General features: G+C 50.3%; 2 protein-coding genes across 6 annotated transcripts; both read left to right on the top strand.

Moving 5' to 3' along the window:
• The first annotated feature begins 5,056 nt into the window (after positions 1-5,056).
• On the top strand, positions 5,057-9,235 carry Magix (MAGI family member, X-linked). Of its 5 annotated transcripts, none has more exons than XM_047535762.1 (7): positions 5,057-5,251; positions 5,340-5,607; positions 6,226-6,372; positions 7,157-7,239; positions 7,317-7,550; positions 7,649-7,799; positions 8,696-9,235. In XM_047535762.1, exons 1-7 carry the CDS (start codon positions 5,087-5,089, stop codon positions 9,001-9,003), a joined length of 1,356 nt encoding a protein of 451 aa, XP_047391718.1. In that variant the 5' UTR covers positions 5,057-5,086; the 3' UTR covers positions 9,004-9,235. The 5 variants fall into 5 exon arrangements, with proteins under 5 accessions (XP_047391718.1, XP_047391720.1, XP_047391717.1 ...); XM_047535764.1 differs by having other exon boundaries at positions 5,058-5,251; positions 7,649-7,781; XM_047535761.1 differs by having other exon boundaries at positions 5,060-5,251; positions 8,681-9,235.
• A 3,186-nt stretch (positions 9,236-12,421) lies between these two features.
• Positions 12,422-15,582, top strand: Plp2 (proteolipid protein 2). Its single transcript, XM_047536454.1, has 5 exons — positions 12,422-12,649; positions 14,063-14,215; positions 14,317-14,412; positions 14,910-15,000; positions 15,175-15,582. Exons 1-5 carry the CDS (start codon positions 12,554-12,556, stop codon positions 15,195-15,197), a joined length of 459 nt encoding a protein of 152 aa, XP_047392410.1. The 5' UTR covers positions 12,422-12,553; the 3' UTR covers positions 15,198-15,582.
• The last annotated feature ends 1 nt before the right edge of the window (position 15,583 follows it).

A 15,583-nucleotide genomic window follows, 5' to 3' on the forward strand; every position in this document is an offset into this window, starting at 1 on the left:
GTCAGCCAGTCCCAGGCTTGTTGCTCCAACCTGTGCAGTGACCTACCTGGCTGCAGGCAAGAGACCTGACTGTGGGAATAATTAGGAACCCTTGGCTTTTTATTACCTCAGGTACTGTCCCTGTTAACTGAGAACCCTGGACTGGGCTTTTCTTCCCACACAGGGGATGCTGTTATTCTAGGCATAGGAAGTGAAAGTTGAGGTCCACAAAAGTTAGGGTACAGTGAACTCAACTAAAAACAGGAACAGAACAGCCCAAGTTTATCACTAAATTCTGCAACCTCCCACATAAATTTGAATAGCTCTCATTAAATTTCTATTTTAAAAGTTTGCCTAAGATAGTCTGTATTGGGGAAATGGAAGTATATGATGGGGCTGGAGGCTACCCTTTGAGCTTTGGGAGCCATGTGAGGTTTTGGAACCTTGAGCATCATGAATTCGGAAAACTCAAAAACTGAGATGGGCCAGTGACCTGGAGCGTAAAGGAGAGGTGGTAGCCCGTAATTGAGGAGGCTCTGAAGGCACTGGGGTGGGATGGGACACCAGTCAAAGTCAGTGGAAGAATGAGGCCCGTCCTAAGTTTGAAGAGTTTTGTCTAGGGACATAGGCCCCAATGAGGGAGCCATTGGGCACAGTTTGATTGTAGGAGGAAGGAGGAATGGAGTTGTAGTGAGTTAGGGCTTGTGACCATCCCTTTGTAGAAGAAACTAAGGGTCTGAAAGGCTCAGAGACATGTGCAGTGCACCATAGTTAGCCAGCAATGCTGTTCTCTGGGAGCTTACCCTGACTTGGTCGGTGATGGTTTTACTATGTGTCATGGTTTCTCGGGTCCTGACATGTATGGACAAGTGTTGTCATAGGCAATAAACAGTCTCTGCTTTCATTCCTCCTTCAATCCCCTGCCCCCATCTCTGACTTGACCTTGTCTGAGTGAGGCCATGTTGGACCCCCCTACACTGCTCTACCTATATTCAATAGATATTTATTTATTTATTTATTTATTATTTGTATGTGGTGCTGAGAATCAAACCCAATGCCTCACACATGCTAGGCAAGCGCTCTACCACTGAACTACAACCCCAGCCCCTGTGCCCACTTTTTGTGGAGACTTTCAGCTCCAGTAGGTGAACAGGGCAGCTTCCCACTTGGGGTTTGGACATTCAGGAACTTGAGGGTGGGTAGCAGGCTGCTTACAAACTGGAGAAAGGGAGCTTGAGGCCCTGTGGCTCCATGGATGGGAGAGTCTTGGAGGTGGAGGTGTTGCCCAAGGGGTGGGACATGTGGACTGTGAAGGGAAACTTCCAAACACCCAGGGTAGGGAGCTTGCCAACTGGATGGAATTGGGGAACTGCTTCCAGACTAGGAGATACTCAGATTTGGGGGGCTATGAAGGATTGGAGGGTCTAAGTATGTTACCAGGGATGAAGTACAAGGTTTGGAGTTTCAGGACACTGAGTAGGGATGCACAGAGAAGCCAATGACAGCAGGGTCACAATTCCGGGGCCAGGGACAAAGCCTGGGACTGAGGAGGGGTGCTTGTGTCACCGAGGCTGCTGAGAGGGTAAGAAGTTCAGATGAAATACAAATGGGAAGGTGGAGCCCCAGCCACTGTGTCATCTGGAGCCCTAATGTACCCCTTTGGAAAATGGGGGCGATGAGTTGTGTGTGTGGCAGGATTGCCAATGGAATTAGTAATAAAGCTTCCAAGTCACCTGCATTGTGCCCATCTAAGCTGTTTGGTAGTAGTGTTGATACTTATCTTTAATTAATATTGATTACAATCACACTAGGAAAGGCCAAGCTCCCTTAATCCTTGTGATTTTGAACCAATGCTCCTCTCAGCTTCATCCATTCACGAATATAATAAAACAATTAACCCCTTTAAGCTTCACTTCATTCATGAATTTAAGTCAATATCTCTCATAGTCCCACCCAACTTATTAATTTTTTTTTTAATTTAAACTTTGGGCTGGGGATATAGCTCAGTTGGTAGAGTGCTTGCCTTGCTTTCACAAGGCCCAGGTTCAATCCTCAGCACCATAAAAAAAAAGAATTTAAACTTTATTTTTATTTATTTGTTTCTTTTTAAAAAATATTTATTTTTTAGTTGTAGGTGAACACAATGCCTTTATTTTATTTTTATGTGGTGCAGAGGATCGAATCCAGGGCATCACGTGAGCTAGGCGAGCGCTCTACCACTGAGCCACAACCCCACCCCAATTTATTAATTTAATCAAACCTTTCTAATAGTGGAACCAACATAAAATTTGATAGGTTTTGAATGTAATGTGTACATTTGTGAAACAAGTACTATCAGGATTGAGAACCATCCCTGTGAAGCGTTTTCCCTTGCCTCTCTTTTAATTTCTCCTTCCTGTCTCTGGCTCCTCCTCCAGGTAACCACTGATCCATTCTGTCACTATATATCAATTTATGTTATTAGATACTTGTATAAATGGAATCTTACAAGTTGGGACTGGTGGTGCATGCAATCCCAGCAACTTGGAAGGTGGAGGCAGGAGGATCATAAGTTTGGGGCTAGCCTCAGCAACTCAGCAAGATTCTCAGCAACTTAGCAAGACCCCCCTCTCAAAATAAAATTAATAAAGACTGGGGATGTAGCTCTGTTGCAAAATACCCCTAGGTTCAATTCTGAGTATAGAAAAAAAAAAGGAAGAAAGAATCCTACATTATATGTGTGTGTGTGTGTGTGTGTGTGTGTGTGTGTGTTGTACCAGGGATTGAGCCCAACCACTGAGCAGCATTCCCTGAGCAGCATTTCCATTCCTTTTTATTTTGAGACAGTGTCTCTGCTAATTTGCTGATGTTGGCTTTGGATTTGTGAGCCTCCTGCCTCACCCTCTCTAGCCACTGGGATTACAGGTGTATGCCACCATGCCCCAGTTCATGAAATCTTTTTTTTTTTTTTTTTTTTTTTGGTACTGAGGATTGAACCCAGGAGTGCTTAACCACTGAGCCACATCCCCAGACCTTTTTATTTTTTGAGATAGGGTCTCATTAAGTTGTTTAGAGCCTCACTAAGTTACTGAGGCTGGCTTTGAACTTGCAATCCTCCTGTCTCAGCCTCCTAAATTGCTGGGATTACAGGCATGCACCACCATGCCCAGCTTCATGTAATCTTTTGACAGGGGGTGGATGTAGCTTATTTTACTTATTTTGCTTCTTTGTTTATTTATTTTGGAGGTAATGGGTCAGAACCCAAGTGACTCTACCACTGAACTACATTCACAGCCCTTTTTATTTTTAATTTTGAGACAGTGTTTCTGTTAAATTGTCTCCTAATTGCCATCCTCCTCTCTCAGCCTCTGAAGTAGCTGAGATTACAGTTGTGGGCCACTACACCTGGCTCATAATTATTTTGAGGAAAAATTGGTAGTGCTGGCGATTGATCTAAGGGCCTCACTTAGTGTGTTCTCTGCCATTGAATTATACTCCCCAGCCAATAGCATAATTATTTTGAGCTCCATCCAAATTGTTCACTTCTTTTTTATTGTTGAGTTGTATCCCATTGTACAAATATACCAATGTGTTAATCATTTACCTACTGATGAACATTTGGGTTGTTTTCAGTTTTGGGTCATTAACAAATGCTATGGACTGAATTGTGTGCCCCCTTCCCCTGATAAATTCACATTAAAGACCTAACTACCAGCCCACCTGCAAGCCCACTGATGTGCCCTACACCCCACAATGTGCCACACAGTGCCACATCAGACACACTACAATACCTCTACCTTAAACTACGATAACCCATACACTCTGAAATATACACAGGGGAGTCCTGATGGCTAATCTGAGTTGTTCACCTTCTTAGATCAAAAAGATGCCTAAGATTAAGAGACTTCAAGGTGTGTCAGTGAGGGGGAGACACACCCTAAATGTGGGCAGCATAGTCCAATAGGTTGGGGGCCTGGATGGAAAAAAAAAGTAGAAGCACAAGCAGATGCATGCTCAATTCTTCTAGAGTGGGTGCTTTGATTGCTGTTGTGATTGCCTGAAGACATCAGACTCACTCTGCCAAAGTGGACTCTTAATGGTGACTCTCCAGAGACTTTCCAGGCCTTCAGTACTGGAGTAAAGATGCATCATTGATTGTTCCATTTTTTTTCTGAAGCTCCAGATTCTTGAACTGTGCAGTTACTGGTTTCTCCAGGTCTCCAGCCTGCAGAAGGCCATTGTGGGACTATCCACAATGGTCATGTAAACCAATCTAATAAATTCCCTTTTTATAATAATAAAAAACTGTAATCAACAATGTGACGGTATCTGGAGACTGGGTCTTTAAGCGGTAATTTAGGTTAAATGAAGTCCTAAGGAGGGGCCCTAATCAGATAGGACAATAATATAGCCTTACAAGAAAAGGAAGAGAGGGCTGGGGATATGTCTCAGTGGTGGAATGCTTGCCTACCATGCATGAGTCCCTGAGTTTGATCACCATCACTCCCCCCCAAATTAAAAAAAAGGAAGAAAGAGAGAGGGATTCTGTCTCCCTCTGATCTCTCTCTTCAACTGTCAACTCAATGTGAGGACAGAGCCAGAAGGAAGCCATCTGCAAGACAAAAAGAATTTTCTCCAGCAGCTGATGAACCAGCACCTTGATCTTGGACTTTCTAGGCTCTAGAACTGTTAGAAATTAAATTTCTGTAGTTTCAGCCACCCAGTTGCTGTAGTATTTTGTTATGGCAGCTCAAGCTGAATATGACCGGAAATAAAGGTGACATTTATGTACAAATCTTAGTGTAGAAGTCTGCTTTAAAAAAAAAAGGTAAATAAATACCCAGGCTGGATCACACCTATATGTTTAACTTTTTAAGACACTTCCAAACTGTTTTCCAAATTTGCTATGCCGTTTACATTTCATTCAACAGTTCCATTTGAGTTCCATTTCCTCTATATCTTCTGCAACTGTTGGTAAGGTCAGGCTTTTTAATTTTAACCAGGGTCCTCAGTTAATAGAAGCAGTGATGCCTCAGTGAAAATGAGGTCAAGTGCTCCTACTGGCTCCTACAGCCAGGCCTCGGTGCCAGTGGCCAGGTAGGTCACAGCGCAGGTCGGGGCTCCAGGCATGGAACTGGCCGGCCTCAGCCACGTCCAGGCTTGGGCAGGCCGCCAGATCAGCGTGCCCCTGTGCTCAAAACTAGTTGCTGGGCAGCTGAGAGTCCACCCCGCGGACTACTGGCTATGGAGTCGCGCTCAAGGGGCGCTGCAGACCCTAGGAGGAGCAGAGGAGGTATGGGAGTAGGGTGGGGAAGGGAGGGAAGGGTGTCCCATGTCATCTTTGCCCCGCCTGTCTGCTCCTCACCTTTTCTATTCTACAGGTGGTAAACAGCAGCCCTGGAGGCCAAGCAGCAATGGTTGTGGGCAGGGTCTCAGAGTCAAGGGCTGTGCTCCAAGTCAGCACCCCTCACAACACAGTAGAGGGGCGGCACACCAGGCATAGGTGGAATAGTGTCCTAGGGGTCTCTAGGGGAACGTGCACCCAAGGGTCTGGGGACACCATAGCTCGAGGCCCGCTACTCACACATCCCCTCCACACACACCCAAGCAGAAAGGCGGTGCAAAAGACCCAGCGGGAATCTCTGGAAGGTATGCCGGGCGAGGTCCGTCCGTGGTTGCTGGGGACACCTGGCCACGCAGTGTCTTAGTGCATTGCCGGGGCGGAGGGGTAGAACGGGGATCTCTAGGGATCTTTGGAGGGGGCATCTACAGGTACGTGGGTCATGTGGGGTAAATGGGCCTCTGAGGGATCTCTTAGGAGTAGCAGGGTCTGCTTAGGAGATGTGGAGGGGAAATCGGGCGTCCCAGGGCTGGGTGTGTGTGTGTGTGTGTGTGTGTGTGTGTGTGTGGTGTCCGGCAGGGTCCCTAGAGACATGGTGGGAGAAGTTTGGCATCTAGAGTTATTTAAGGGACAGTCAAGGAGCTCCCGAGAAATCGATCTGGTGATCGGAGGGGTCCGGGATTACTTGAGTGAAATGGCTACCTGCAGGGACATGGTGTGGACAAGGCGGGGGTCCCCCGGCATACCGGCGACGGTCAGGGGTCCCAAAAGAGGAGAGGGACAGTCGGCGACTTTCGGAACAATGAAGGGAGTGGCCAGGAGTCTCCGGGCCTGTTGAGGAGCATTTCTAGGTCTCAGGACTTCTGGAATCGTGGGCATTCTTGGAAGCTCCGAGTGTGCGCTGACCTGTCCCCTCTTCCGCGCAGGCCGCGGCCTTCCCCTGCCGGCTGGCCCCAGAGCCCGGCGGCTGCTGGGGCGGCTGGACGCGCGCCCCCTGGCGGCCAGAGCTGCTGCGGACCTGTCGGCGCTGGTACGCAGGGCGGGCGCCACTTTGCGCCTGCGCCCCAAGGAGGGTGCGTGACGGGGAGCGGGGAGGGAGCGGGGAGGGAGCGGGGAGGGAGCGGGGAGGGGCGGGGGTGGGACGGGATTGGGATGGGCTGTGTTTGGAGGTGACTGGCCCCCGAGTTGTCAGTTACGGGCCTGGGTGCGGCCCAGGGGTGTGATTGGGTCGGGAGGGCGGGGTTCAGAGGGCTCTTCGAGGGAGCAGGGCCTTGGGGTTATTCTAACATATTCCTGTAGGGCTATTGAGCTAGGCGAGCGCCAGACGACTCTTTGAGGGTGCTGGAGTGAATGGTTAATCTGGTCAGCGGAGCTTGGAAGGTTATTTCTGGGGAGTGGAGCCTGGAGCGTGCTGGGGGCGGGTACTTGTTGAATGCTAATCCAGAGGTGGAGGCTCTGAGCGCCTGGAGGTGCTGCCTGAAACGTGAGGAATGGGGTGGAGTTTGGAGGCTAATTAGAGGGCGGGGCCTGGGATGTTCAAGAGCCCAATCCTCAACTAGCAGCTTCCACTGTCGCTTCTGTGAGGCGTGGGGTCTGCGTGTTATCATCAGGTAGGGAGGTCTGGAGGATTGATCATATAGCCTGCCCAGCACTGTTTTTAAGAAGGCTGGGTCATGATGTTTATTCATAAGAGCTGAGACTTTTAGATTACTGTGGAGAGGAAACTGGTCCCTAAATAGTTAAATGGTGGGAGTCTGAGAATTATAGTGGCCAGGCAACAAGGCGAGGCCAGAATATTAACTAGGGGCTGGTCCTAGCTGTGTCCCTTGATAGCCCTCCACCTCTTTCGTCCTTCAGCCATTAGTGTGCTGGACTCTGCAGACATAGAAGTCACAGACAGTCGCCTGCCTCATACCAATGTTGTGGAACGCCGACCTCAGGTACCACCTCACCCTTGTGTTTGAAGTCATCTTCTTTAGGGCAGGCAGTCAAAGTACGTTTTGCGTCCTTATTCCAGCATCGTCAGACAGAGACTCTGGGTATGCGTACTGCGCCACCTCGAGCCACCCAGTGTAAGACAAGATGTGCGTCAAAGTCACTCCAGGACTCTGGTCGGTTCTCTGTGGAGCTAGTCCGCGGTCCCACAGGCTTTGGACTCACCTTAAGCGGGGGCCGAGATGTGGGTGATGCTCCACTGGCCGTGCGTGGGTTGCTGAAGGACGGGCCAGCACATCGTTGTGGTCATTTGCAGGTTAGCTCTAAGCACCCTCCTTTCATAGGTGTGATCACCTTTGTCCAGGTGCTCTCCATATGCCCTTCCTACACCACCACTGTTTTGCATTCTTGCAGACCGGTGATCTCATTCTCCATATCAACGGAGAGTCAACACAGGGTCTTTCCCATGCCCAGGCCGTGGATCGGATCCGCGCTGGAGGTTCCCGGCTCCACCTTGTGCTTCAAAGGCCTAATGAGACCCAACCTGGCAAGCAGGAGGGGATGGGTGGGTCCCAGAAGGGATGCAGTTGGTTTTCCAGGGAAGGGGATTAGGCATCTATGAGGGGAAGAAAAGGTTAGCAGGGTAGAAGGGGTTTGGTGGTTTCAGTGGGGAGGATCAGTGTTTGGTGTCTGAGTGGGATTAGGATATTTTTGAAAGTAGGGTGGGAGGGGAGCCTTCCCGAGATAGGAATTTCAGAGGGGAAGCATTCTAGGTCGGGAAAAGAAAGGAAGAGATCTGGGGTAAAAGCAGGTAGGTGTTCAGTTGGACATGGTGTCCCACACCTGTAATCATGGCAATTCGGGAAGCTGAGGCAGGAGTATTGAAATTCGAGGCCAACCTTAGCAACTTAGTGACACCTTGTCTCAAAATTAAAAAAAAAAGATAAAAAGGGAGTACTAATAATAAAGCAGGTGTTCAGAAGGAACGGTCTTAGTCCTCGGAGGGCAAGGCAGAATCAGATTTCATCTGGTAGTACATGGGATGGAGATCTAGAAAGTAGAGAGTTTAGTTCTGAGAGACAAAGGGTTGATAAGGGAAAAGTTGGGAGTCGAGGTGGGATGAAAGGGAATAGTCAAAATTCTTAGACTGGAGAGATTAATAGTCCCAAAGCCAAGGTTATGGTTTGATTTCCTTTAGGGATTATGGGAAGTGATTTCTGTGCCAGGAGGGGGGGTCCCTAGATTAAGACAGGGAAGGGTCTAGAGAAAGGAGGTGTTGGGACTTCTGAGGGGTGGTACTAGCCACTGAAGGACACCTCCAGGGCGGTGAAGGAAGGTTTCTCTAAGGAAGGGGGTCTCTGTCTCCTGCCGCCCTTGGGCTCTCCAGGGCACCCTAAGCTATGGGACCTAATTGCTGTTTTTCCACTCCATTTATCTAAACTGTAGCCCCGCCATTCCCAGATTGCTGTCCAGATGCTGGGGGTCGGGCGATGATGATGTCTCACAACGCCGGTATTTCCCCAGTTCACCACCCTCAATTCAGGAGGACGCCAAATACCAGGGGCAGCCCTGAGCCTAGTCCAGAGACAGCGGCCCACGGTCCTGCAGTTCCTCCATCTGAGCACCGCGCGGAGGACCCGGACGACTGTATCCCTGGTTCCCCAGGGCCCTGGCTGGTGCCGAGTGAGGAGCGGCTCTCACGGGCCCTAGGGCTCTCAGGGGCTGCGCAGCTTGCTCAGGAGACAGCAGCTGGAAGGAGAAGGCACTGAGCAGACCACACAGGGCTCCGTGCTCACTTATGGTCCATTCTGGCTCTTGTGTGCCCTGACCTCAGTGCACTAGCACTGGGGCCAAGAGCTTCCACTTGTCTGGTCTTCTCTCCCACTGCAGAGTCACTGTCCCACACTTCCCTCCAGGCGTCAGCGGCCCGGTCTTCCCAGACCCACTCAGACCCACGCTTCTTGTTCTGGGCGGGGGATGTAATAAAATGGTTCGATCTAGTCTTGACTTGCCAGGTGTTCCAGGAGGGGTGGGGCTTCCCAGTTCACGCTTGAAAGGAGGTGGCGAGTCGATCCGGTTTCGAGGAGGACCTCTGACAAGCTGCGGGCAGTTTCTTTGAAGTCTCTAGATGAGTCTTCACCTCGGTCCATCCTCACTCAGCCCAGCGCGCTTGCTCCCCTTTCGTTTTCTCTTTGCTTACTCCTGCTCCTCTCCCCACTCATTTATTTCACTCGTTAGGAGACGTGAAAGGCTCTCATATATGCGTGTGGCATGGGGGATGCAGACGTGGAGCTCTTATGGTAGTACCCTCAGCTTATACCTGCTGTCCAGGCTCAGAACCCTTCACACCCTTAACTTACATAGGGATAGCAAGTCTAGAAGCAGGGCGACTTTCTTTGCCAGGAACCTGCGGTCTCCCATTTCCGGCCTAGAGGCCAGCTTTTGCTGGCACGTAGACTGCCACCCTCAGGGTACAGGCTGGGGCCCTGGAGCCCCCTTTGGGACAGGAGCTGGGAAGGTGTGAGTCAGCGCCTGGGGTTGGGCCAGGCTAAAAAGGGCAGTAAGAACCCTTTGGACACGCCCCCTTTTCCATAGATGGTGACGAACTGCAGTGGGGCTTGTGCGAACACGCCATATGCTGGGCGTTCCGGTTCCCTAGAGAGACACAGAATTTCCTCCACCCTGGAAGCGCAGCCCCACAGCTGGGGCTTATTAGGCCAGTGGGATTCTAACTGGGTTAGACCTGAGACAGATGCAGGCTGAGACCAGAAATGTCAGGTCACCTTTGCTGTCACCACATCCTGAACACTCAGCCCCAACCTCCCAAGGAGGGAAGCTGTGGTCTGACCGGAAATGGCAACTTTCGCCCCTATGGGGAAGAGGTGTGGAGGGGGAGAGAGAAATTAAAGTGTCAGAGTGTGAGAGTCAGGGGTTGTACTGGAGCTGGATTATGAAGAACATTTGAATGGTTAGTACTGTACACATTGCAAGGCTGTGTGTCCCTATTCCTGCTACCCCTGACTCAGAGCCTGGGGAAGGTGTGGCTCTACAGATGTCAGGAAAGGGTTCTAGAGTCCCATTCCTATAAACACAGTCACACCCATGAAACTAATAACAGTAACCCCAGTCACATTGACCTAGCCTCATCCCTGCTAGTGGTTTTAGTGCAATATTTATTCTCATCTAGTTACCAGCCTACTCAACTAGCCTGCTAGACCCATTTCACAGAGGGGGAAAGTAAGGCCCCAAATATAAATAGCTTGAAGTGTGTGTGTGTGGAGGGGTTGAAGCAAGAGTTAATCAAAGCCTGATTTCTGAACCTGTCCTCTTAATCTCACCTATAATTAATAAGTATTAATAGAACCTTAGCTGTATACCTTGCATGGGAGTATTTTGGAGATACTTGTGGAATAAAACAAAGATTTCCATCTATAGGATGAATAAAGCTTATTGTTACATTTCCAAAAATATGTATTTCCGTCTGTGTGGAGCAGATATAGTGAGGGTAGGCATATGTCAGATAAGAAAGATAAGACCATTTATAAAAGTGGCTGGGTGCTGTGGCACATGTTTGTAATCCTGGGCTGAGGCAGGAGGATCACAAGTTCAAAGCCAACCTCAGCAAAAGTGAGGCGCGAAGTAACTCAGTGAGACCCTGTCTCTAAATAAAATACAAAATAAGGCTGGAGATGTGACTCACTGGTTGAATGCCCGGTACTGTCCCCCCCCCCCAATTTACAAAAGACAATTTCAGAAAGAAGTGAGAATTACAAAAATTGCCAAAGGAGGTTGTGTTGGGGGAGACCATGGTGGGCTGCTAGCTTTTTGGAAGACATAACATATGAGCTGGAACCTGAATGATCAGAAATCAGATCACTAGTTATGGGGGAAGGGCATTGAAAGCCACTGGAACAGCAAGTGCAAAGGCCCTGAGGTAGCTGAGTTTGTTTCCTTCAAGAAATTTGGGCATTCCTCACCAAAATGGAAAGCACACACTCAGCACTGGGGAAAATATGTTTCTACCCCTTCCACTATTCAGTCACTGTTTCAGCAACCTTAAATCTGTGTTTGGAAGAGGGAAAGCTGGCAGGTCCCTGGGGTGAATCCTATGAATCCCACTATGACTCTCCACCTCAAATGAGATGAGAATAAAACGAACATCCAGTCTAGAGAGTGTGTTCATCGGAACACCTTGGGATGTTGATTTCAGGTAACCAGGTGTATGTATGTCTCCTGAGCCAGAAGTTACTTGCTCAGGATAATAACTGCAAACGACAACTATGTCTTCAGCCTTGCACTCCAGGAGCCATGCCCTATCTCGCCAAGCTCCCAGTGATAAAATTGTGCTCCTTCCCCATTCCTCATCTAGGGCTACCTCTTCCCTCAGAACTGGAAACTGAGGTCTGGCACTTAGGGTCAAGACTTTTCTGGAATTGCACTGCACAGAATCAGACCCTGGGCTGTCCTGGCTCTAAACCTATGAACAATGTCCACCCCCATTTACTGAGCAGTTCCATGCTCATCAGGTCCTGCTGTCACTCAGCCTTTGCATCTGCAGGGTCTCATTCTCATCACTGCTGAGATTTATGTCACTCCACTATTCTTTATCCGAAATTCCAAAGTCCAAAAGCTCTAGAAACTGACTGCCCCATGACTGCTACAGGTTTGGTACCAATTGGCTATACAAGCTGACCTGATCTGATGAAAAACAATATTCTATCCTTATTTATCCCACTTGTTGTGAACATTCACAGCTTTCCTTGAGGAAATAACTTAAACACCCAAGACCTCACTGAGAATGTTAAGTAATATATATGCACCGGGAAAACTTTTTTAATATCTAAAATTTTCCGAATTCTGGAAACATACCTGGCCCCGAATCTTTCGTGTTTAACCATGACCTCGGCTGGTTTTCAGCTGAGGAAACTGAGTCACTCCCTCCCAAAGCCAGATTCCCGCAGTTCTAAGTGGAGGCAGCCCTTGTTTTGCACTTTAAAAAGGTGAAGGGTCTTGGTATTCCCGCGCCCGGTACTGGGAGCTGCAAAGCACCTTGGAGATGGGGTAGCCTCGGGGCTTGGCGCGGGGCTGGGACTGTCCTTGGCGGGCGGGGCGAGGGGGCTTCCGGGGCGGCAGCCACCTGGCCCGGCCCCCTCCGGCCCCGCCTGCTGGGGCTCAGCGCGGTGATTCACTCCTCCTTCGCCCCGGGGGCCTCCTTCCCGGCCAGACGGCGGGCACGACGGCTGAGTGTGCAGCGTCCTCGAGCCCGCGAGCCAGCGAGCCAGCAGATCCTCTGCGCCCGCAGGGACTCCAGCCCACGCCATGGCGGATTCCGAGCGTCTCTCGGCCCCCGGCTGCTGGGCCGCCTGCACCAGCTACTCGCGCACCCGCAAGGGAATTCTCCTGTTTGCCGAGATTGTGAGCGTGCCCGGGCCAGCGGGTGGGCAAAGGCGGGGTGGGGTGGCGGGACCACGCGGTGCTGGACGGTCCGGGGTGAGGCAGGCACGTGGTCGGGGCGCTGGGCCTTGGGGCGCAGGTGGCTGGGTTCGCGGCAGAGGCTGGAAACTAGGGGTGCAGCGGGAGTTGGTGGGACTTGGGAGGGTGCTGGAGAACTGGTGGAGCATGGGTGAAGCGAGGAGCCTATGACTCATGTGGGGGGCTTTGGCGGCGGAAGACCTCCTGGACTCAGTGAGTGGACTCGGCAAAGGGGTCCGGGGGCCTGGGAAGTGGGGTGCCTCCCGTGGCAGGGCGTGGCGCGGCCTGGACACTGGCGGGCGGGCTGGCAATGCGCCCAGAGGCGGGACCTGTTGGGGTGGGGCCCCGTGCACTAGTGTTGCAGGGTAGTGTGCCCCACCCTCCGCCAGTTCTTTCTTGCCCTTTTGGGACTGGGCGGGAGGTCCTCGGCTCTTCAGGCGGCAAGGTTCCCTGCCCCTCAAAGGGGGCGCCGCCTTTGAGTCACTCGTGAGAGTGGTGCGGCGCCTTTAACGGAGCCCTGCCCCTCCAGTGTCACTCTCACCGCTTCCCAAAGGGGTTGCTGGGGGAACCGCACGTTCCGCCTCCTTATGGTCTGGAAGCTGGCGCCTGCCTTGCTCACGAAACACCTGGCAGAGCCACTCCCCTCGGGCTGCCGATATCCTAGAAGGGAAAGCGGGGAACTGAGGCACCCAGCTCTGCTCCTTACTTGATGAGTGACCCTGAGAAGCCACTTGACCTCTCTGACTCACTTTTCTCATCTGTAAAACAGAGATACTAATAGTATCTAGCTCGTTAGGTGGTTGCGATGACTAAATGAATTAATATTTTTAACTTAGAACAACGCTTGGAACCCAGCATGGTGGCGCAAGCCTGTGATCCCAGCTACTTGGGACGCAGAGGCAGGAGGAGCACAAGATCGTGGCCAGCTTCAACAAATTAGCAAGACCCTGTCTCAAAATAAAAAATAAAAAGGGCTGGGATTGTGTAGTTCAGTAGTAAAGTGCCTGTGGGTTCAAACCCTAGAAAAAACAAACAAACAAACAAACAAAATAACACATTGCTCCAAGCACAGTGAGCAAACAGAAAGTGTTTAGCAATTATTGTGTGTCACTTTTTTCCAGGCCTGGTAGGTTTCTGAGAAGTGGACTTTTTGGGGGGCGGGGTGCTAGGGATGTAACCTGGGGCCTTGTGCATGCAAGCAGTCTATCTCTGAGGTACACCGTCAGCTCTGAGAAGTGGATTTCATTTATTTTTTCTGGTATTCGTTTAAGTTTGAGACCTCTACTCTCCCAATTTAATCAGTTCCCTCAGCTCCGGGAACTAACTGGGATGCCCTTTCCCATGTCACCCTTCCAGATATTGTGCCTGGTGATTCTGATTTGCTTCAGTGCCTCCACATCATGGTTCTCCTCTCTGTCTGTGATTGAGATGATCCTTGCCGCTGTCTACTTTGTCATCTACATGTGTGGCCTGCACACCAAGGCATCATTCATCAACTGGCCCTGGAGTGTGAGAAGGGGTCAAAAATGGCGAGGCTGGGCAGGGGCTTGGGCAGTTGGGATTGTCTGGGGAACCGTGGTTGCTGACTTCCCTCTTCCTACACCTCACAGGATTTCTTCCGAACTCTCATAGCATCGATCCTCTACCTGATCACCTCCATTTTTGTCCTTGTTGAAGGCAGAAGCAACTCCAAAATCACTGCAGGGGTAAAGGCTGTGGAGACATCTCCAGAGGATGGGGAAAAGGGTTTAAAGATCCAGGGACCATCTGCCTCTGCTTTTGGCAAAAACTGTATGACCCTCAGCAGGCCACACTTATTCTCAGAGCCAACAGGAAAGTCTGGCCCCAGCCATGGTTTATCTCCAAAAGATCATTTACTGTAAAGGCCTGCCTGTTGTCAGACACAGGACCTTTGTTGGAAGTATAAACATGCTAGATTGCCATCTGTTAGAATTTTGTCTCAAATGTAGGATGAAATGTGCCCCCTACATGTGGCTGACTGTCCTGTGTTGAGAGGTACTAGGGGCAGAGTGGGGTAGAATCCAGCCTCCTGGCCATTCTCTGTGGCTCTGGGGCTTCCCAACCTAGACTGGAATTACCGTCCTGCATGGGGCAGTCCCTCGAGGTGGTGGACATAGGGAGTTAAGAGGCTGAGTGGGCCAACCACCTAATCCAACTCCCTCGCTCTCACCTCCAACCCCAGGTACTGGGACTGATAGCTACGTGCCTCTTTGGCTATGATGCCTACTTCACCTTCCCTCTTCGGCAACAAAGACATACAGCAACCCCCACTGGTAAGTGTTAGTGTGTGTGTGTGTGTGTGTGTGTGTGTGTGTGTGTTGCTGAGAGAGCAAAGAAGTAAAGGTATCCCCCAAGGAATAATGCCCTTATGCCATAAGCTTAAGCATTCCTGTCTGTAAAGTGGGCACATGGCTCCATCCAATGTTTTCTCTCTTTTCCTCCTGCAGACCCTACAGATGGCCCGGTGTAGGTGAACTCCCTCATTTTTCTCTGCAATTTGAAAATAACTCCTCTTGGGAAACACTTCTTCCCACTCCCACAACACTCCCAGCCAACCAACTTCTAGCCCCCTGTTGAGGTAACAGTGCCTTTTCTGGAAGAATTTTTTCTTCCAGACTGCCAATCAATCCTCCTGGGTATGGTCACCTTTATGGTATGCCTAGGTCCCCTTCCCTTTTGCAGTATTCAGTTTTGCCTGGACCATACTCCCACCTAAACCACAAAATAAGGGAAGTGGGTGCCTAGGATTTCAGAGTGTACACTCCACCTGCTGACCCACTCCAAATAACCTCCTCATTGTGTGTGGGGGCGGTTCTGTGGGGAGAGAAATAAATAATAAACATTGTTAAAATCTAT

This window comes from Sciurus carolinensis, chromosome X (assembly GCF_902686445.1).
Source record: "Sciurus carolinensis chromosome X, mSciCar1.2, whole genome shotgun sequence".
NCBI lineage: Eukaryota > Metazoa > Chordata > Mammalia > Rodentia > Sciuridae > Sciurus > Sciurus carolinensis.